At 39.4% G+C, this 23846-nt stretch overlaps 1 protein-coding gene across 1 annotated transcript; it reads right to left on the bottom strand.

The window, feature by feature from the left end:
* Positions 1-21536: 21536 nt before the first annotated feature.
* Positions 21537-23300, bottom strand: LOC109174381. Its single transcript, XM_019323620.1, has one exon. It carries the CDS (start codon positions 23298-23300, stop codon positions 21537-21539), a length of 1764 nt encoding a protein of 587 aa, XP_019179165.1.
* Between the last annotated feature and the right edge of the window lie 546 nt (positions 23301-23846).

The raw sequence follows: 23846 nt of genomic DNA, 5'->3' as shown, positions 1-23846 counted from the left end.
GGAACCAATAAAGTTCTGATTAAAGTTCTTGAAATGCAGGAACTAGAACCGCCGGTTCCAGTTCCAAACCAAAAATTAAAAAAATAAAAAAATGAAAAAATATAATGCATAGCATACTGCTGCACTGCTCAATGCGGCAGTGGGATAGGTGACTGGCGCAAAGGCCAAATTTTGGCCAGCTTGGCCTTTGGCCATTGTGCCAAAGTAGTTAAAAAAAAAGTTCGGTTAGAACCGGCGACTATAACCAGAATCGTCCAAATAAGATTCTGGTTCTGGTTCCGGTTATTTTAGAACCTAAAACCGGCGGTTCCGAACCAGAACCGAACCTTGGGCACGCCTAAGTCCAATGCTATGTTTTAGAACTAATAATGAAGAGAGACAAACTGTGTGTAAAGCCTTGTTGCATATATGGTAAAGAATGCTAGATGGGGAAGTGGTTTACACCTTTTACTGCTGATTACTTCCGATAGGTCCCAAACAAAGCTTTAACACATTGAAAGTGGATGAATACTGTTCATATATATATACATATGCTGAACAACTTTGAAGTCTCTACCAGACAAGAATGTTCAATTCTCACCAAAATCTTGTAGTCAAAATATATATATATATATATATATATATATATATATATATATATATATATATATATATATATATATATATATATATATATATATATATATATATACTTTGGGTTCTTCACTCCCATTGTCCGGGGTGGTCTTGACTTAACAACTTTCATCTAACAAAACCACATAAATATCTACTAATTACAAGGATTTATACAATATTGTTAATGTTGGTCCCAAAAGAGATAAGGTGAAAGTCTAGAAGGGGGAGGGGGGTGAATAGACTTTCAAACTTTTTCGCACAGCACAACAATTGCTAAGCCAGAGATAAACCAAAACTCTCAACTAGATTGTTAGAGTATGGAGCACAGTGGAATTAAATAAAGATAAAGTGTGTGTGAGATTGTGTGAGCAGTATATTTCGTGTAGAGCAATTATGTAAAGAGCAGTAAGTAAAGAAAGCAGTAAAGAACACAAGACAATTATAGTGGTTCGCGAGGTGGTGTAATCTTCCTACTCCACTTGCTCTTATCTCCAAGAGCAATTCACTATATCTACCACTACTTGGTTCCAAGATACAATGAATTTCCGTGATCTAGTGCTTTGATCACAAAGCCCGCACTAATCACGCCCAGTGACACCACATTGCTGCTTCGGGTTTCACGTCGCCGCGCTACTATCCCAGAATTTCACGACTCTGCGTTACTTTCCCCCCGTCTTCCACACTCCAGTAGAAACGTATCCCGTGATCTACTGCTTTGATCACAAAGCCCGCACTAATCACGCCCAGTGCCTCCGACACTGCTGCTTCGGATCTCACAGCTCCGTGCTACTATCCTCCCTTCTCTTGTTTTGCTCCAAAACAAGTGTTGTCTTGCTTCCAACTTCTGAGACTCTGTAGATGATCTTCAATGATGCGCAGGTCTCTTTGATGAAGATAAACACACTGGAATGATTTCTCTTGAATGATCTGAGTGTTTTCTCTCTTTGAATATATCAAGTAAAGCACTTGATTTTTTTGCTCTTCTTTTTGAACTCTCTGAATATTTTCTTTGAAGCTCTCTGAGTTCTTTTTCTTTTCTCACTTCTCACTTGAAGATTTTTGGTATGCTCTGTACCAAATGAGATTTTTGCTCTTTGCTCTTTTAAGCTTTATTTCTCTATTCGTTCCCCTTGATGAGTTCGTATTTTTTGCTCTCTTGTTCGTGATCTTCAAGTCTTCATATCTTCATCATTTTATAGCTGGTAATGAGAATCTGTCCGTTGGAAAGAGACGATCTCATTTTTGAAATCTTGTATCTTTTTGTTAGAGATCTTATCTTATCTTCTGCAAGGATGTCAGAAAGGATAAGCTAGCCGTTTGAGAGCTTGAACTTCATGCGAATGGTTTCTCAAACTTCATCTGATATTCCTCTGGTTTTACGTTGAGTGGGAATATCTGGGTGTAGAACGGCTTCTCTGATCAGCTCTGAAGTGGTCCTTGTATCTTTGGGATTTAAAAATTTTCTTCAATTTAATCCCATACTAGTTAAACTAGTATTTTTCCTTATGAGAATATTTTCACTTTTTCACTGTAAGTTCATCTTCATCTTTTTCATTCTCACGTCTGGGTGTTCTCAGACTTCATACTGGCTTTGAACTTCCTCCCAATTTGAATTTCTCCATTGTAATTGACACCCAATTTGAATTTCTCCATTGTAATTGACACCCAATTTCAATTGACTTGTAATTGGCACCCAATTTGAATTTCTCCTTTGTAATTGGCTCCCAATTGACTTTGACTTGCAATTGGTTCCCAAACTTCTCCTGGTGCTGAATTTTGTCTCAATTCAATTTGATCTCCATGTCTTCTTCGAATCGGTCCGCAATTTGAAATTGCATCCCATACTACAACCTCAATTCTACATTGGCTCCCAACTTCGAATCGGTCCCCAATTTGATTCTACATTCGCTCCCAACTTGAATTGATTCCCTTGTGAAACTTGTTCCCAATTTCAATTAATTTCAATTTCTATGAAATCGGCTCCCAAGTGCACTTGCTCCCAATTTCAATTGATTTCAATTTCTCTGAAACTAGCTCCCAATTTCAATTCATTCGAACTAGCTCGATTTCAATTTCTCTGAAACTAGCTCCCAAGTGCAATTGCTTCTCAATTGCCACCCAAATTCCACTTGTAATTGGCGCCCAACTCCATCAGATTTAATTAGATTTGGCTTCTCAAATTTTACCTTGTAAAATTGTTAATGGTGAGATTCAAACTTGAGCCATTTCACATAACATATCAAGCATCATCCACTTCGTCCGTACAACTATTAATTAAATCTCCAATCTTCTTTGATGTACTCCTTTCTTTCCATAGATGCTTGATCTCCAAGTCAATTTCATGCATTCTTCCAATCTTAATTTTCTTTCACGAAAATTCTTCTGGGATATTTCTTTGAGTAGCATTGACGTGAATATTGTATCATTCATCTTCTTCTTCAATTTGTCATTTTCTCCAGACAAATTCTTGATTTTAGGCTTTATATCTTCTTCTTCTATTTTCATGCATCTTCCTCTGTTTTTCTCTTTTCCAATTTAAATAATTTTCCGATCATGGTCTAAGACTCTACTAGACCTATAGAAATAAAATTGGGGGATCTACAAATACATATTTGGCATATCAAAACCATTACACTTTATTCCTAACAATTTTCCCCCTTTTGATAATGCCAAAACCTATACTCAGTCATTGGCTTTAAGTCTTTGAAAAATAATCTTTTTGCTCAATTTTATTTGACAAAGCCAAGATGAGTTTAACAATGGTTTTCTAGACACAATCAAAAGAAACTTGTGAATTAAATTTTTAGACAAGCTCCTAAACGCATCTTGAATTATTTTTATTTTGATCATCATCAATTTTTAATTTTGTCATGCGTTTGACATATTTCTTGTCTTTTAATTCACGAAAGTCTAATTACATTAAACAAACAAAATTAAAGAATCAAAATAGACCATGGGAAATTATTATTGATATATTTCGAAAATATTGAGAAAAATGCAACAGAGGTTCGAAAATAGAAAATATCAGCTTAAGAGAATTTTCAGATTACCTTCTGGGTTTCTTCACACCAGAGTCTTTCTTCAAAATTTCCTTGACATGTTCTCTGAGCTTGAAGAAATCATCTTTGAACTTTGCATTCTGAAATTTCTTTGTAAGCTGTCCGGTCATGTAATGTCCAAAAGCTTCTTTGATATTGTTGCCCGGAAGAACTCCAGCTTCCCACCATAAGACACATTCTTCGAAGCTTCTTTCTTCTCCAAGATTCATGCCCATATTTCCAGTGAAATCTCTTAGTTCATACCACATCTCGGTTCTTTTCCTTTTCCCTTCTTTTTCTTTATTCTTCTCCGAGATCCATTGGGCTTGATCCGCTGTAGGCCATTTCTTGATCATGCTTGGTAGATTTTCCTTAGTCCATATTGTTGTCTGAGTGGCGGTACCCTTAGAGCATTCAAACCAGCCACGCTGTTCAGCAACCTTCGATGTACTCGTACCAAGACTAGGATTCACGAACTGAGCAAAACCAATCTGAGATGGTCCTTGTGAGGATTGTTCGCGGCTTCGGCCTCTACCTTGAGTGGATATTACTGGCTATTGTTGGCTTCCAAGAATAAATTCTTGTTGCTGCAAAGCCAAGTGACTGAGAATTTCTTCCCCCCTTTTGGCGTTATCAACCAAAAATGCAAGGGTCTTAAAATCTCGGTCTTGGTTTGCTTTCACAGTTTCAACACTATTGTGCGTTTCAATGGAAACGGTTTGTACGTTGTCCAGCTTGTTTGTTGTAACTGCGAGCTCAACTTCAAGTTTGTTGATTCGGCTTTCTTGGTCTTGAATCGCCTTGATCTGTCTCAAGTGACGTTCGTTGTGAATCTTTTCGGCAGCTTCACGTTCTTTCTTCATGAGTTGAATTACTTCAAGTAATCCTTTCGTCACTTCTCCTTTCAAGACTCTTTCTGCTTTGTCAATCTGAGTCTTCAAACTGTGTTGATGCTCCATGAGTTCTTTCAGATTGACTCGTGTATCCGTGTGTTGTTGTTCTAGTATTTGGTTTTGTTCAACCAACTTTTCTCTAATTGTTTGGCAAACAACATCACTGGACTCGGCCACTTTTGCAAATAGAGATGAAAATATGCCATCATTTTGATCATCCATCTGCACAGAGTTTTGAGGCGATCCGAATGGACTTCTATTCGGATCTGTGAGAACAACTATATCAATAAGTTGCATCCCTTCTTCTTCAGGTGATTCGGCTTCTTGATTGAGATCACCAATTTCTTCTTCTAAGACTTCTATTCTTGTGTAATTGTCTGCAAATAATTCTTCATTTTCTAGAACAGGGTCCATGGTAGGCATGGTAGACTCGGTATGGTGTACTGGCAATACACTAGATAAATTCTCTGTGATTTGTTGCCTATTCTCAGTAGCAACTTCAACTGGTATATCTCTTCTTCTTTCTTCTGACATTTGTTCTCTTACTTCTTCTCGTACTGACACTTCAGCTTCATTACATCCCACAAGTTGTTCATTGCACTCCAAATTCACATTAATTGATGTGGGGGTCAAATCAGATATCAATAAAGAAGCATCATGGACTTTCACAGGTATGTCCATATGATTTTCAGTGCTCATGATTGGTACATCAATGAGTGCTGTCCCTTCAGTTCTTTCATCAAAAATTTCATTATCCACAAGAGATGTATTACCTGGATAATGGTGTGTGTCATAAACTGACCTTTGTAGAGCTAACTGAAGTGAAATTTCATTCTGTCTTTCTTGTTCGGCTATACGGTCTTGAGCCGTACTTCCTCCTTTTATTGGTGCTTTTCCTTTTTGTCTGGCTGCCTTTTCGTGTAGCTTCATGTGATAGACTTGATTTAAATCCATGTTGAGTGCATCTAGCATCACGTTCGTTCCGCACCATTCCAAAGAAAAATCTTCACCCCGTATCAAATCTGGGGTGATTTTTGACATGAAAGAATGATATCTTTCAAGTTTCCATTCTCTCCAAGTTTGCGCCATTATTAATTCTCTTAGCAGCTCCGGATTATCTTGAATGAGAGCTGAGTCAAAAACTATAGGTCCTGCACTTCCTTCGGCTGCAGATCGACTCGAGAGTCTTCTTTGTAGATCATTCGAAATTTACACATCAACTCCTGCAAATTCCATTCTTGTTGTATCGTCAACTCCTTCGGCCAACATGTTCGGTTCTGCATATTTGAGTGGAACAACAGTCATAGCCGTACTGATGGCTTCTTGATCTCTTTCGGACCGATTACTTGATCCAATTTGATTACTTGAGGCTGAGATTGCTTTGTTACTTCTCATTCTTGAGCTTTGTGGTGTCTTTGAACTTGTAGAACTCCCACCTTCTTGTCCTCGTCTTTGGCTTGACCTTTTTCCAAAATTAGGGCTGAATTTTCTGAAGAGTGCTCTGTAGATTCCAATATTTTTGTGTTTTCTCATTGGAATTGTCTTCTTCCTTAGCAGTTCTCCAATGATGAGACCTTATCCAACATTTTGATAGAACCGGTCCACCACAGCAGGTTTCTTCATTGGTTTGACAGCATGAACAAAAATAACCATCTTCCTGTAGATAAATTTTGCCCATTTGAATTTTATTCCTTTCATAATTCCGTCCATCAGGCACACTGTCGATGCAATCAAATCTTCAGTACTTCCTAGTTTGTGTTCAAGAATCTTGTAAATCATGTCCATCAACATCTCATATTCAAATTTCAATACATTCTTATGAGCAGATACATCAGAGAAAATTGGAGCCGTAGGACCACGAATCTCGTTCCAAAAATTTTGAACAACATAGCTGTGAGATTCTGGCATTATATGAGATTCAGGAAAACTGAAGCACTTGTGTATGTCATCTTCAGTGATCAAAACTTCTGATCCTCCAACTCTAGATTTAATCGAGTCCTTTTCAACGACTGCATGTAGATAAAATTTGGCTACATCTTCTTCAAAGGTTCCAAAGTAGTTGTAGGTGAAGAAATCAAACAGTCCGCAGTCTTTTAGAGCTTGAAGGATTTTCTCGGCCGTATCCTTGTTGGTAGAACCTAATTTGAAAAATTCAGGGCTGAGTACCATCCCATTAGTCACTTGTTGCGAGAGGGCGAGAATGGGATCGATTTGCTTTCTTCCAGATTGAGCCATGATGATCAGATCAATTGTTAGAGGAGAGATAATTCTTGAGAGAGAGTTTTCTGATATTCTGAAGGTCTTGAAAGAGTTTTTAAATTTTACGTGAGGGGTTTATATGAGGAGGATGACTCGAAGGGGTTTTTCGGATTTAAGAGTGAGAAGAGATTTCTCAATTGTACCCTTTGGTTGAGGTGTGTCGATTGGGTGAGTTTAGGGTAGATGAGTCATCTGATAGAGTGTGTTACGAGGAAAGAGAAAATGTCATCATTAGCAGACAAGAGCATTTAATGCTCACACCTCTTTAGAAATACCCAATGCACGTAAGGTGTAGATGGTGGAGATTTGAAGAGACACTTAGAGAGGATTTGGGTTTTGATCTCCTTGAGATTTGTTTATGGGGATCGATTAAGGGTGATTTTTCTGACAGGCGAGATGGGGGTGTCGATTGAGAGAGAGGGTAAATCTGTTTAGAAAGATTTGATTTAGGAGAGGATTATGGGGGGAGGTTTAGGTTGGGTGGAGATTTAGAAAGGGTAGGAGTTTATGGGTGGAGGTTTGATGCCCAATTAAACTCTAATTTTCCTCCTTTGTCTCCTGATTTCCTTCTCAAAATTGTGTACCACAGATATAATCATACTCAACATCTCGTTAGTAGCAAAAATTACTCCACAAATAATTAATCACACATACCAATTATATTAAACATATACATGGTAATTTCAAATCAAAACAAACAAATTTTGGGAACTAACAAAATTAACACATATATTCCAAATTTATAATTAGAAACAACTTTATATAAACAATACACTAATCAGATTCCAAAATATTTTAGAAACTAACAAATAAATTAAATTTCAGTTTTCTAAAACATTTTATTGCAAATTATAACACATATACACATATACACATATACACATAAAATCATATTATCCACATATATAATTAAATAAACATGGTAAATCACATTTTTTAGACAAATTGTTCATGCAAACAAATTAATTAATTTTAAAAACATGAACACATACTCATACGCTGATTAACACATTAAAACATGCAATTTTAAACTAATTATCAAATAAAACACGAATTGCACATTTTATCAAATTAATTTGCATGGCTTATGATCTCACGTTAAATAACACATGCAAATACACAAATAAGTTCCTAACACATACTGCAATTTTATCACATAAAAATTTCGAATAAAAACATGCATATAAACACATAAAACAATTTATTCATATAAAACAATTTATTTTGAGCACAAGTATCAATTTAAATTGAGAGCTTAAGTTCAGTGATACTTAGCTCATTTCGATCATTCCCAACTTGTGCCTTAAGGTAGAAAATCTCGTTTCGCATAAAGGCTTCGTGAGAATATCAACAACTTGGTTTTCCGTAGGGATATATTCGATCTTCAGATTTTTCTTTTCAACGTGATCCCTTATGAAGTGATGTCGAATGTCGATATGTTTGGTTCTTGAGTGAAGCACCGGATTGTGAGCGATGGAGATTGCACTAGTATTATCACAATAAATACTAACGTCATCACAATCAACTTCGTAATCCTTCAATTGTTGCTTCATCCACAAAATTTGCGCACAACAACTTCCTGCAGCAATGTATTCGGCCTCCGTGGTACTAGTTGCAATGGAATTTTGCTTTTTGCTGAACCAAGAAACAAGCCTTCCCCCCAAGAACTGGCATGTCCCGGAAGTGCTTTTTCTGTCTATTTTGCAACCTGCAAAATCTGCATCTGAAAAACCCGTTAGAGTAAAATCTGTACCTTTTGGATACCACAATCCAACATTGATTGTGCCTTTCAGATATCGTATGATCTTCTTTGTTGCGGTGAGGTGGCTTTCTTTTGGATTTGCTTGGAATCTTGCACACACTCCCACAGCATAAGAAATGTCCGGCCTGCTTGTAGTAAGATATAGAAGAGAACCAATCATTCCTCTATATTTTGTTTGATCAACATCCTTTCCATCTTCATCTTTGTCTAGCCTTATTGATGTGCTTATTGGAATTTTGATTGATGATTTTCCATCAAGGCCAAACTTCTTTATCAAGTCGCGGGTGTACTTTGCTTGATTGATGAATACTCCTTCTTTCAGTTGTTTGACTTGTAAGCCCAAGAAGTAATTCAATTCACCCATCATGCTCATTTCGAATTTATTCTGCATAAGCTTTGAAAATTTCTCACACAAAGAATTGTTAGTGCTTCCAAAAATAATATCATCAACATAAATTTGCACTAATAAAATATGATCACCATCTTGAATTCTAAATAGAGTTTTGTCAACAAGGCCTTTCGTGAATCCACAGCTTATCAAGAACATTGACAAAGTATCATACCAAGCTCGAGGTGCTTGTTTCAACCCATACAATGCCTTTTTAAGTTTGTAGACTTTATCACCTTCGTCTTTTACCTCAAAACCTGGGGGTTGTTCGACATAAACTTCTTCTTCGAGTAGACCATTCAAGAATGCGCTTTTCACGTCCATTTGATAAACAGTGAAATCTTTGTGTGCGGCGTAGGCTAGGAAAATTCTGATTGCTTCGAGTCGAGCCATTGGTGCAAAAGTTTCATCAAAATCAATTCCCTCTTCTTGAGAGTATCCTTTTGCAACGAGCCTTGCTTTATTCCTAACAATCACGTCTTCTTCGTTTGCTTTGTTCCGGAAGACCCATTTGGTTCCTACAACATTGTGTTTCGCCGGTCTTGGAACAAGTTCCCAAACATCATTTCTTTTGAATTGATCGAGCTCCTCTTGCATAGCATTTATCCAATCCGGATCATTTAGAGCTTCGTCAACTTCTTTTGGTTCAATTTGAGATAGATAACACGTGAACAATGCTTCCATGGTAGATGATCTCGTTTTCACGTCTTCATGGATATTCCCAATAATTAATTCTGGAGAGTGATTTTTGAGCCATCTTAAAAATGGGTGCATGGTACTGGGTGGATCCATTTGTTGTGAACTGGCAGTGTTGGTTCGAATTTCATCATTTAATTCTTCTTGAAATTGACTACCATCTTCACATGCAACTTGATCACTAATTGGATCTCCAACCCGTACTGCACCCTCATTCCCACGTGAGGCATCACCACCAAAATTATTATTAAAAGAATTTCCAACTTCTTCTAGATGAGGGATGGAATTTTCTAGAGAATTAATTTCCAACTCATCCATTCCCTGCAAAACATCATCTTCACACGTATCATTAGTATCACAAAAATCAATATGACACTTGTTACCATTTTGCGCAATTTCTTCGCCCAGAACATCATTTTTGATATGTGATTTTTCATCAAATACCACGTGTATGGATTCTTCAACCACCATTGATCTTTTATTCAAAACTCTGAACGCCTTGCTGATAGTCGAATATCCTAGAAAAAATCCTTCATCTGCACGCTCATCAAAAGCTTTTAGATGCAATTTATCATTAATATGAATAAAACATTTGCATCCAAAAATATGAAAATAACCAATATTTGGTTTTCTCCCTTTATATAGCTCGTATGGCGTCTTCTTGTACTGCTTATGGATCATGCTTCGATTTTGCGTGTAGCAAGCAGTGTTGATAGCTTCCGCCCAATATCGTTTCGGGAGACCGGCAGCACTAATCATCACTCATGCGGTCTCTTTGAGCGTCCGGTTTCTTCTTTCGGCAACACCGTTTTGTTGCGGTGTTCTTGCGGCAGATAATTGATGAGAAATTCCATGTGAATTGCAAAAAGCTTGTATAACTCCATTCACGAACTCGGTTTCGCGATCCGCTCGGATTTTTGATATTTGCAATTCTTTCTCATTTTGTAGTTGCTTCAACAGCTTCGGTAGAACTTGCTCAACTTCATTTTTCTTCTTGAGAAACACGGTCCAAGTGTACCTGGAAAAATCATCAACAACAACGAGAGTATATTTCTTACCACTTACACTCATTGGATCAACCGGTCCAAATAAGTCCATATGTAGTAAGCTTAGCGGTCTTGACGTTGACTCGTGTGTCTTTGATTTGAATGATGATTTGATTTGTTTTCCGCGTTGGCATGCATCACACACTTGGTCCTTCTTGAAGATAATATCTGGCAAGCCTTCTACTAGATTCTTCTTTGCAAGCTGATTGATAGTCTTGAAGTTTAAATGGTTGAGCTTTCTGTGCCATTCCCGATTAGCTTCATTTGAATTTCTGGCCATTAAGCACACTGAATCTTTGCTTGTACTCCAATCAACAACATACATATCCTTTCGTCTTTTTCCAGAGAGAACAATCTCATTTGTGAGCTCATTTTTGATTAGGCAATTATCTTTAGAAAATTCTACAAGATAGCCTTTATCATAAAATTGACTAGTGCTCAACAAATTAAATTTTAAGCCTTCAACGAAAGAAACATCTTCAATCTTCAATCCATTTTTCTTGATCGTGCCAACTCCTTTTGTAATTCCATAATTTTGATTTCCTCCGAATATAACTTTTGGTCCATCGATTTCTTTGAAATTCACTAGATATGATTTATTTCTAGTCATGTGGCGTGAGCAACCACTATCGATGTACCAAACATCCTGCAAAAAAAAATTAATTAACTTTAGGTACCCATACTTCCTTGGGTCCTTTACTGTTAGTGATTTTTGGTAGCCGAACCCACCTAAATCTTATTGAATTAAGATGAGGCGATTTGTAACCATTTGAGACACGATAATCATAACTCACATTAGAAAACATTTTTGGCGCCGGGTTTTGAAAAATATTTTTATATTTTGGCACCTGGGAAGAGAATGGTTGCTCTGGTCTATAAAAAGCATTACATCTATTGCACAACCAATCCTTTTGAGTGGGATAAAATTTCCCAACTTTATTTCTAGAAAAGCTTCCCTCTTTTCTATGAAATCTTTTTGCGCTTGACTCTTTGGCATATCTTTGCTTGATGAATTTTTATTGCTTTGCCGTATCATAGAATTGTTTCGGCCTTTCAACATTCAACTTTGCTTTTGTTTGATAGCCAAGTCCTTGTCTCATCGTGCTATTCTGACTTTTAACAAATTTTACCACTTGAACTTTATTATTTAAAGTAGTAGTAGAATTAGTCAGATTTTGAGGGGTTTGAGAACATGTGGAGTCATAACGAATTCCGGTTCTATCTCCTGATGGCTTTTGCATGCTCACCATTTTATCTATAATTTTAGACGAATTAGTGAACGTAGCAATGGTAGCTCTAAGATTATGTTCTCTAACCTCTCTCGTTTTACACTCTTCTTGAAGATGAATATTTTCATTCTTCAATTTACTCACTTCAAGTAAAGCATCTTGCAATTTTTTATTCATTTCTTCTTTTTCAAGAATTAGAATATTATTGCGCTCCTTGAGTTGAGGATGAGTGAGCATAATCTTTTGACATTCTCGCATTAGATTGTCAATAGATTCACGAGAAAAAGAAGAATTAACAAAATTGAAAGAATTAGATGTTACCTCTTCTTCCTCTGCTTCAAGAGCCATAAGACAATCTTCACTTGTACTCAACTCAATTGACTTGCATATTAGCATTGTATCATCATCCGAACATGAACTTTCATCGCTTGATGATGAATCCTCCGAATCATCATTTTCGTTTGGTTCATTGCTAACGAGAGCTTTTCTTTTGTCGCGCTTGAACCTTTTGCTTTCAGATTTGTTCGGCATGGATTCAACATTCTTGCCTTGATACTTGCTAACGATCGGATATGGACAATTTATTTTAAAATGTCCGGGTTTGCGGTAATTGTATCATAAATCCTTATTTTCTTTGACTTTTTCTTCTTGTGATATGCGTGAGACGAATTTTCCACGAGCAGAATTTTTGTTGTCTCCTTTTCGCATAAACCTTCTAAACTTTTTAACAAAAACAGCAAACTGTTCGTCAGTCATAAAATCAACATTATTTTCTACTGACCTGGAGGTTGACGGTTGTTCGGCCATTAGAGCAGAATTTCGAGCTTCATGAACATCATCATCTTTGGCCTTCATTTCGAACTCATATGCCTTTAGATCACTAAATAATTTGTCTGTAGACAACATTCTTAGATCTCGGTGATCGCGCATAGCCGTAACCTTCATATCCCATGCAGATGGTAAGCCTCGTAGGATTTTGAGATTAATTTCTTTTTGGCTAATATTATTGCCAAGATCACTAATCTCTCCAAGAACTTTGATCATTCGAGCTTCCATGTCTGCAACACTTTCATTTGAGAGCATTTTGAAATCTTCAAACTTCTTCATGGCGATTGTGAGCTTATTGTCTTTTTCTTGTTCATCTCCTTCGCCAATCTTGATGAGAGTTTCCCATATTTCTTTGGCAGTAGCACACTTTCGGATCTTCGGAAATATTGTATCATCAACGGCTTTGAATAGAATATCCTTGGCAATATTGTCAAGATTATTCCGCGTTCTATCATCCGATGTCCATTCCGGTTTAGGCTTTTGTACGTACTGTGGAGCATCTGGGGATAGGACAAACGCCGTATTGATTTTTAATATTTCTATAGGGCCAGTGGAAATAACTTCCCACATTTCATCGTGTAAAGCCGATAAGTGTACCTGCATACGAACTTTCCAATCATCAAATTTATCAAGTGAGAATAATAGATTTTGAGCTAAATCTTTCTTCATCATCATCACGAGAGATATGAAAGATTAATCCAATTCACACACTTTGTAGAATGGATCAGCCTAGCAGTCAAAAACAGTTAATGTAACACCCCGTGTTACGGCCTTCAACCCCGGATTAATTATTTACTTAATCCCATTAATAATAATTAAATATGATTTAATTATGTTAGGTTTACCTTTAAATTAATTAGTGAGGTCCACCATGAACCGTGGACCCTTGCCCGAATAAGAGTCTTAAGCCTATTAGGAATAAAGGAAGTAGGTCTTTTACTATTCAGATTAGGATTAGGATTCTCTTTAATTAATATGGTCCACTATGGACCATGGACCCTTATCCCTAAAACAAGCCCTAGCCCTATAAGGAATAGAATTAGTAAACCCATACCATTCAGGCCCTAACTAGGAGTCTTAAATATATAAATAGGGAACTTAGGAGGCACCTAGAATCCCCACCACATTAATCTCTCACCACCCAAAGAGTTCCAAGAATTCCCCTAGGAGAAATCAAGAAATCAAGAAAGCTTAAAGAAAGATCCTTCATAGCCAAGGAATTAATTAAGGCTAAGAGGTAACCCATGTCTCAACAAAACCTATTTTCATAGCTATGATTCCCCCTTAGGGTTTCCCCCATATTATTGTGTATTGGCGAGATATGATGATTATTATTGATGTTTGATGTGATGATCCCATGAGGGATCTTGATAATCTTGATATTGGGAGATTCTTGATGATTATGGAGTTCTTGACGATTATATGGAGTTCTTGATGATTATGTGTTGTTCTTGATAATTGTGTGATGCTCTTGATGCTTATGTGTTATTCTTACCGAATCTTGCAATTAGAAGACGAATCGTATTCTTGTTGATATAAAAGTGATTAGAACCCTAGGTTGTATCGTATGATATTATTCTTGGTTTATCGGGTGGGGAAATCGCATGTTTGGGTGTTGTTTATGTTTAGAAAAGCATGATAGGTTATGTGCCGTGCGTTTCTCGTATTTGATCCGTTAATTGTCTACGTGTTAATTATTAGTTGCGTTGTAAAGTGTCTAAGCATGGTTTCGGGTTCCACAAAGGTTCCCGGGACGTTATTGTGTGAAAAGAGTCAGTGGGGGGTAGGGGACCCGCCACCTACCCACGGCCGAGAAACACCGCCCGGCAGCAGGTAGCCGGCGGGCGGGCAGCTGCCCGCAGGCGACCCGCTGCCCGGAACAGTACACTCCGGCGGGCAGCCGGCGGGTGGCCCCCCACCCACCGGCTACCCGCTGGAAATTCGTCCCACCCGGGATCCCGGCTTCCCCGTTTGATGTTCCCCCGTTCCCCGTGGTGTCCCAACGGACTCCGTTTATCGTGCCGATGTCTAGTTTGATATTTCGGGTACCGTTCGTAGGTTTATGAGTCTATTATATTGCATGCTAGTTGAATTGGTATCCCGTTGACCTAGGTGGAAGAAGCATGAACCCCTTAGGACTATTCCTAGTATGTGATGGATCACGCCTAGGTTTTGTTATACATTTTATCCCCCTTCCCAATGTGTAATGTGGGTTGCATGTGCTTGCTATGTGTTATGTGTGTGTGTTACCCCAATTCGGTTGCGATCGGATTGGTTATCCTGAGTTGCGGTTCAGAAGCTGGCTGCGGTCAGATTGATTCTCTTGGGCTGCGGTCCACCGTTTGGTTGCGATCAAACGTTTCTATACGAGCTGCGGTTCGTCCTCTTTCCTGGCTGCGGTCAGATGACATTCTCTTGGGCTGCGGTCCACTGTTTGGTTGCGATCAAACACTATGATGAGCTGCGGTTCATCGGTCGGTTGCGATCGACCCCTCCGTGTTGCGATACGGGGCAGGTTGCTGCGGGGCCGTGTCAGAGGTATATGCGCTGACCCTCATGTATGGGCATGCGATTGGTCCTGTGGCACCAACAAAGTGTGCTATGTGTTGTGATATGGATGAGTGGTGATCATGAGTGTCTTGGGGGATGTGACTATGGGATTTATGTTGGGGATTGTTTATGTTGGGTTGCGACTATTGTTTATGCTTTGCCTTATCTGCCTTATCTGTTGTGAACTGCATATGCTCGTTATAACTGTTGCTTGTGTCTGGCCTTATCTGTCGAGTCATTCCCGGTTTTAAAGCTAGAGTTCGTAGGATATATCTTCATGCTCAAAATGGTTTTCGTATATCTATATATATCTCTATACGTATTGTATTTCAACGCGTTGGAGTGGGTTACCAGCATCTCTCGCTGAACAGATATATTTGGCTTTCAGGCACAGAGGACTAGAGCACTGGAGCGCGCTAGAACTGGAGCGTAGAAGTAGATTAGTTTCCCTTTCGGCCTGCGTGCCATATTATGCATTGTGTTTCAATGGATATTAGTTAGACAGCCTGTGCACCTGGGTTCTCTAGCCCAGGTGTGGCATAGCACCCCGAACACTTATGATATACCTTGGGATGTAATGAGATATTACCTTTATTATATAAGTTTAAAATGTCTTGAAAATCTGGAGTGTTACAGTTAACCCAGTTGGGCAACGTGTTTTAATACCAAAGGTTGGTATAAACTGATTCAAATAGGCTACATGCTCTGATACCAATTGTTGGTCCCAAAAGAGATAAGGTGAAAGTCTAGAGGGGGTGGGGGTGAATAGACTTTCAAACTTTTTCGCACAGCACAACAATTGCTAAGCCAGAGATAAACCAAAACTCTCAACTAGATTGTTAGAGTATGGTGCACAGCAGAATTAAATAAAGATAAAGTGTGTGTGAGATTGTGTGAGCAGTATATTCCGTGAGAGCAATTATGTAAAGAGCAGTAAGTAAAGAAAGCAGTAAAGAACACAAGACAATTATAGTGGTTCGCGAGGTGGTGTAATCGTCCTACTCCACTTGCTCTTATCTCCAACAGCAATTCACTATATCTACCACTCCTTGGTTCCAAGATACAATGAATTTCCGTGATCTAGTGCTTTGATCACAAAGCCCGCACTAATCACACCCAGAGACACCACACTGCTGCTTCGGGTTTCACGTCGCCGCGCTACTATCCTAGAATTTCACGACTCAGTGTTACTTTCCCCCCGTTTTCCACACTCCGGTAGAAACGTATCCCGTGATCTAGTACTTTGATCACAAAGCCCGCACTAATCACGCCCAGTGCCTCCGACGCTGCTGCTTCGGATCTCACAGCTCCGTGTGACAATCCAGGATTTCACAGCTCCGTGTTACTTTCCTCCCTTCTCTTGTTTTGCTCCAAAACAAGTGTTATCTCGCTTCCAACTTCTGAGACTCTGTAGATGATCTTCAATGATGCGCAGGTCTCTTTGATGAAGATAAACACTCTGGAATGATTTCTCTTGAATGATCTGAGTGTTTTCTCTCTTTGAATATATCAAGTAAAGCACTTGATTTTTTTGCTCTTCTTTGCTCTTCTTTTTGAACTCTCTGAATATTTTCTTTGAAGCTCTCTGAGTTCTTTTTCTTTTCTCACTTCTCACTTGAAGATTTTTGGTATGCTCTGTACCAAATGAGATTTTTGCTCTTTGCTCTTTTAAGCTTTATTGCTCTATTCGTTCCCCTTGATGAGTTCGTATTTTCTGCTCTCTTGTTCGTGATCTTCAAGTCTTCATATCTTCATCATTTTATAGCTGGTAATGAGAATCTGTCCGTTGGAAAGAGACGATCTCATTTTTGAAATCTTGTATCTTTTTGTCAGAGATCTTATCTTATCTTCTGCAAGGATGTCAGAAAGGATAAGCTAGCCGTTTGAGAGCTTGAACTTCATGCGAATGGTTTCTCAAACTTCATCTGATATTCCTCTGGTTTTACGTTGAGTGGGAATATCTGGGTGTAGAACGGCTTCTCTGATCAGCTCTGAAGTGGTCCTTGTATCTTTGGGATTTAAAAATATTCTTCAATTTAATCCCATACTAGTTAAACTAGTATTTTTCCTTGTGAGAATATTTTCACTGTAAGTTCATCTTCATCTTCATCTTCTTCATTCTCACGTCTGGGTGTTCTCAGACTTCAAACTGGCTTTGAACTTCCTCCCAATCTGAATTTCTCCATTGTAATTGACACCCAATTTCAATTGACTTGTAATTGGCACCCAATTTGAATTTCTCCCAATTTGAATTTCTCCATTGTAATTGACACCCAATTTCAATTGACTTGTAATTGGCACCCAATTTGAATTTCTCCTTTGTAATTGGCTCCCAATTGACTTTGACTTGCAATTGGTTCCCAAACTTCTCTTGGTGCTGAATTTTGTCTCAATTCAATTTGATCTCCATGTCTTCTTCGAATCGGTCCCCAATTTGAAATTGCATCCCATACTACAACCTCAATTGGCTCCCAATTTCAATTCTACATGCTGACTTTTGTCTCATGATCTCTCTTGGTGCTGAATTTTGTCTCAATTCAATTTGATCTCCATGTCTTTTTCGAATCGGTCCCCAGTTTGAAATTGGATCCCATTCTACAACCTCAATTGGCTCCCAATTTCAATTCTACACGCTGAATTTTGTCGATCGGTCCCCAATTTGAAATTGCATCCATACTACAACCTCAATTTGAAATTGCATCCCATACTACAACCTCAATTGGCTCCTAATTTCAATTCTACACGTTGAATTTTGTCGATCGGTCCCCAATTTGATATTGCATCCCATACTACAACCTCAATTGGCTCCCAATTTCACAGCCAATTTCAATTCTACATTGCCTCCCAATTTCAATTTCACAGCCAATTTCAATTCTACATTGGCTCCCAACTTGATTTTCCCTTGTGAAACTACAACCTCCAACTTGATTTTCCCTTGTGAAACTACAACCTCAATTGGCTCCCAATTTCAATTCTACATTGGCTCCTTCTACATTGGCTCCCAACTTGAATTGATTCCCTTGTGAAACTACAACCTCAATTGGCTCCCAATTTCAATTCTACATTGGCTTGATTTCAATTTCTCTGAAACTAGCTCCCAATTTCAATTCCAATTTCAATGGGGGCTCCATCAGATTTAATTAGATTTGGCTTCTCAAATTTTACCTTGTAAAATTGTTAATGGTGAGATTCAAACTTGAGCCATTTCGCATAACATATCAAACATCATCCACTTCGTCCGTACAACTATTAATTAAATCTCCAATCTTCTTTTATGTACTCCTTTCTTTCAATAGATGCTTGATCTCCAAGTCAATTTCATGCATTCTTCCAATCTTAATTTTCTTTCACGAAAATTCTTCTGGGATATTTCTTTGAGTAGCATTGACATGAATATTGTATCATTCATCTTCTTCTTCAATTTGTCATTTTCTCCAGACAAATTCTTGATTTTAGGCTTTATATCTTCTTCTTCTATTTTCATGCATCTTCCTCTGTTTTTCTCTTTTCCAATTTAAATAATTTCCCGATCATGGTCTAAGACTCTTTTTTTTTAAAGGAGCCTGCTCGGCATTTATTCAAAGTATGCTGAAATAGCGTCTGGTGGATCATCATCCGAATACATAAAAGCTGACTGAGTAAAAGCTGTAGATGCTAGAATGTGTGCTAAATAATTATCTGATCTTGAAACATAACAAATCGAACAAAAATCAAAAGCTAACATACTGGTCCTGCAAGTATCAATAGCATAATCCAGATATGAGCGCGGCGAGCGTGTCGAAGACGATAGATATTGTTGTAGGGTCAAACAATCCGTGAATAGTTGAATAGATCTTTCCCCACGTGCCCTTAACCAAGATAGAACCTCCTTGCATGCAAAGGCTTCCGCCATGAGCGGTGAAAAACAGTCTATTATTGGTGCCGACATTGCTGCGATGAAACCACCCTGTCCGTTGAGGATAACTGCACCAACTCCTGCTTTGTTCGTTTGATGAGAGTATGCAGCATCTAAATAACATTTGTATGTTAATGGCAGTTGTGGGTTGTTGGGCATGGAATGCAATACGGGTGGCAGTAGCGTACGTGGCACAGCAGCAGCAGGTGGTAATATAGGGCTCTCCACATTTGCAGCATTCGTTCCGTGACTTCCAGGTTGCAATTGCATGTCTTGTGCTCGAATATTCATAGAGCCAGGCATAGTTCTGATCGCCGAACATGTGGTTCCAGTGTGAACCAGCTTCCACGCGTTCATCGCCGAGGTTGCCATTGCTATCACCTTCCGAGGCCTTGGTAAATATGCCTCCCAAACAGCCCCATTCCTTGTTCGCCAAATATAATATAGAAGAGCCACTGCATAAATAATCCCATCATCATCTAAAATATTCATCAAATCATTAAACCAATCACTAAAAATGTTTGTGACACTATTTGGGATTGGAAGGTGGGATTGTGCCCAAATGTTAGCCGTATAGTCACATGTAATTAGAGAATGCACTATATCTTCATGAATGAGACCACACATAACACAAGTTGGATCAACATCCACTCTTCTCATAAGTAGGTTATCCTTAGTGGGCAATATATCATTCAAGGTTCGCCACAAAAAAGTTTTCCATTTCGGGGGGATTTTGAGCTTCCACAATTTCAACCATTTATCAAATCCCCCCATGTGACCAGTATAGTCACCAATTATTCTCCTATATCCATCTTTGACAGAATATTCCCCTCTCGGGTCCCCATACCAATACCACAAATCCTCATAGTCCGGCGATACAGGTACCTTCAATATTCGTACCACATCTTCAGGTATAAATATATCTTTGAGAATATCCTGATCCCAAGTTCCTGTTTGTTGGTCCATAAGTCCCATGACCGTTGCATGTGCCAGTTGGGGGGGGGGGTTTCTGTTTGTACTGTTGGATTAATATCATCATGCAACCAAGGTTGATCCCATATTAGAGTTGATTGACCATTCCCAATTCTGCGTCTAACCCCTCCTGAAATTAATTCCTGCGTCGCAAGAATACTACGCCAACAAAAACTTGGGTTATTCCCCAAAACTGCATCCATAAAAGTACCTCTGGGATAGTACCTGGCCCTGTATACTCTTGAAACCAACGATTGTGGTTGAGTTAGGAAACGCCACGCTTGCTTACCCAACATAGCAAGATTAGTTAGAGATACTCCTGCCTACGATTAGTTAGAGATAGCTAGCATAGGGCTTTGGGCATGCATGTTAGAGCCCCGGGGGCCACTTTATGTTATCTTGTCTTATCTTACTTTTCCTTACTTAGCTTATTAGTAGGATTTAGGCCATGTGGGGCCTAAGTCCATCCGGACCTTGTACTGGCCTTGGCCTTCCTTTTTATTAATAAACTTCTTTTTAAAAAAAAAAAAAAAAAAAAAAACATAGCAAGATTAAATCCTCGCAGTTCTCTAAACCCCAAACCTCCATATTTCTTAGGAATACATAGTTTATCCCAAGCCTTCCAATGAATACCCTGGTCATCCTTTGATCTCCACCAATATCTGTTCATGGTCCGCTCAATGGCTGTACACAAGTTCATGGGCAGTAAAAAGACACTCATTGAAAAGGTAGGCATAGCTTGAGCCACACTTTTCAACAAAATTTCTTTTCCTGCTTGCGATAATAACCGTTTGTTCCACGATGTAATCCTCTGTCTTATCTTATCCTCGATATATGAGAATGCTGCTCTTCTATTCCTTCCCACAAAAGAAGGAAGTCCTAGATATTTTACAAAGTTCGAAGCTTGCACCACACCCAATATATTGGCAATCTCTTCTCTTAGGTCATTTCTTGTATTCTTACTATAACAAATACTTGATTTGTGATAGTTAACTGCCTGTCCCGACATATCCTCATATTCTTTTTAATCACCTCCGCTTCTTGTACATTTGCCTTAAAGAAGGGCTGACTATCATCAGCAAAAAATAGGTGTGAAATAGCGGGTGCACCTCTAGCTACCCTACAGCCATGTATTTCTCCTCTCGCTTGAGCCTGCTGTAATAATAATGATAGCCCTTCTGCACAAATAATGAACAGATAAGGCGAGAGAGGGTCACCTTGCCTTAAACCACGGGTCGGGATGATCTGATTCGTTCGTGATCCATTCACTAGTACATTGTATGACACCATGGTGACACACATCATCAAAAGTTCGACCCACCTATCATCAAATCCCAACATCATAAGCGTTCTCCGTAGAAAGGGTCACTCCATCCGATCATAGGCTTTCGCCATATCCAGTTTCAGAGCCCCCCATCCTGCCAATCCACACTGCTTCCTGTTCAAATAATGGCCTACTTCCGCAGCAATCAAAATATTATCAGTGATCAACCTGTCAGCTATAAATGCACTCTGAGAGTCAGATATAATACTCCCCATTAGTGGTTTCATTTGAGCAGTAATAACCTTTGCCATTATCCTGTAAACCACATTACTCAACGCAATTGGTCTATAGTCAGACACCCTCTCCGGATTCTTCTTCTTTGGAATTAAAATAATATTTGTATCATTCAGACTAGCAGGTAATGTTCTAGTGTTCAAACAATTCACAATATATGAGGTTACATCATTACCCACCACATCCCAAAAGTGCTGATAAAATCCCGGATTCATCCCATCAGGCCCTGGTGCCTTATCCGGATACATGGAAAATAACGCAGCCTTTACTTCACTATCCTCAAAAGGCCGCAGTAGCTGCATATTCTGTGCATCGGTTACCCGTGGTTGTATATTCTCAAAAAATTCCACATTAACAGTAGGAGAATTCGTGGTAAAGATATCACGGTAATAATTCAAGATGACATTCATCATGGGCACCCCCTCAATCCAATCCCCACCATCATTCATTATTCTGGGAACAGTATTTTTCTTCTTTCTATGAGAAGCATACCTGTGGTAAAATTTCGTGTTCGCGTCCGCATCCTTGAGCCAGTGCTGTTTGGCCCTCTGCCTCCAATAGGTATCCTCCTGCAATTCAATACGGGTGAGACACTCCTCTAGCCGCCGGAACTCAGCTAAAGATGTCTGATCCGTACATCCCCTGAAACGCAACTGTTCTTTCCTTAGGGCCATTATTTGCTCTCCAAATTTAAGGAAACGATCTCCACCCCATCGTGTTAACCGTTCACCACAAACCGAGATACATCCTTGCAAACCGCGGGTCCTTCCTTCCCCCCAGGCCCTCTCAACCACATCCCTGCAACCATCATCATGCAGCCATGCCATCTCGAAGCGAAACCCTCTTCTCAAACCATCCCTCCTTTCCCGAAGATTCAGAATCCCAAGGAAAAGAGCAGAGTGATCCGACTTTCGGGTCAATATATTCTGCACACTTGCATCGACGACCAGGTCCCTCCAACTCTGAGTAGCCAAAACTTTATCTAAACGCTCTTCTATCCAATCCGGCGTTCCCTTCCCCTTCTCCCATGTAAACGGATATCCTGACATAGGCAACTGCATTAAGCCACAATCTTCCAAAGTTTCCCCGAAACCCCGTAATAGACTGTCCGGATGTGGATTTCCTCCTCGTTTCTCATACTGAAATAACAGGTCATTAAAATCACCAATCATTACCCACGGGAGGTCTGATTTGTTTGCCAATGAGCGAATTAAATCCCACGATTCTCCTCTCTGTGGCCGCTTTGAAAAACCATAGAAACCTGTCATTCTCCATTTATCAAATCCCGGTATACTCACTTCAATATCCACATGATTGTCAGAATAACTTATCAACCTGGCTGTATTATTCGCTCTCCATAACAACGCCAAACCACCGCTCAATCCATTATTGTCAACATAAAACAAACCATCGAAACCTAGTTTAATCCGAAGTCTTTCTGCATGATCCCGGTTAACCTTGGTTTCTATTAGAAATACAAAATCGGGTTTCTTACGGGCTACCATGCCCTCAATCTCCCGAACTGTCTGTGGATTACCCAAGCCACGACAGTTCCAGCTCAATGTACTCATTGGGTTGGGCGGGTCTGCACTGCAGCACCCGCCAATTGCAAGTTTTTTTGGACGTCTGTCATGGCTACATCCTCTCCCACATCCACCCGGTCACCCCCAGATCCCCCATCCATCGCCCTCCTCCGTTTGGCCACTGCATGGATAACAGCATGGTCCATAGACTCACCATCCACACCCCCACCGTCCCCCTCCCTCCTCTCCCCCCTCACCTCCCTCACCAGCTTCTCACCCTTCGGCTTCCCTCCCAATGGCACCAACCATGGGCCCCCTATCTCCCTCGGTCCTCGCACCCCCCCAGCCCGAAGATCATCACTATACGGAAATTGTGATACGGGCATGGTCGCATTCCTGGCTTTCAGACAAAATCTATAGGAATACCCCATCATTCCACAGAAAAAAACAAAATGTATGCAATCTTTCATACCTGAAATTCACCCAACAATACGATTTGTCTCGCTTCAACATTCTCATCCTGCGCTTCAAAGGCTTGTTCACCGGGATCGCCACACGTATACGGTAATAGGTTAACCAAGGCGCATCAAGAAA

This window comes from Ipomoea nil, unplaced genomic scaffold (assembly GCF_001879475.1).
Source record: "Ipomoea nil cultivar Tokyo-kokei standard unplaced genomic scaffold, Asagao_1.1 scaffold0642, whole genome shotgun sequence".
NCBI classification, from domain to species: Eukaryota; Viridiplantae; Streptophyta; class Magnoliopsida; order Solanales; family Convolvulaceae; genus Ipomoea; species Ipomoea nil.
The sequence above is the reverse complement of the archived record's forward strand: the minus strand, read 5'-3'. Positions and strand labels throughout refer to the sequence as shown.

What these genes read in the sequence shown, in the direction of transcription:
- LOC109174381 (XM_019323620.1), bottom strand. Translation starts at nt 23,300, where the DNA reads ATGAGTACATTGAGCTGGAACTGTCGTGGCTTGGGTAATCCACAGACA.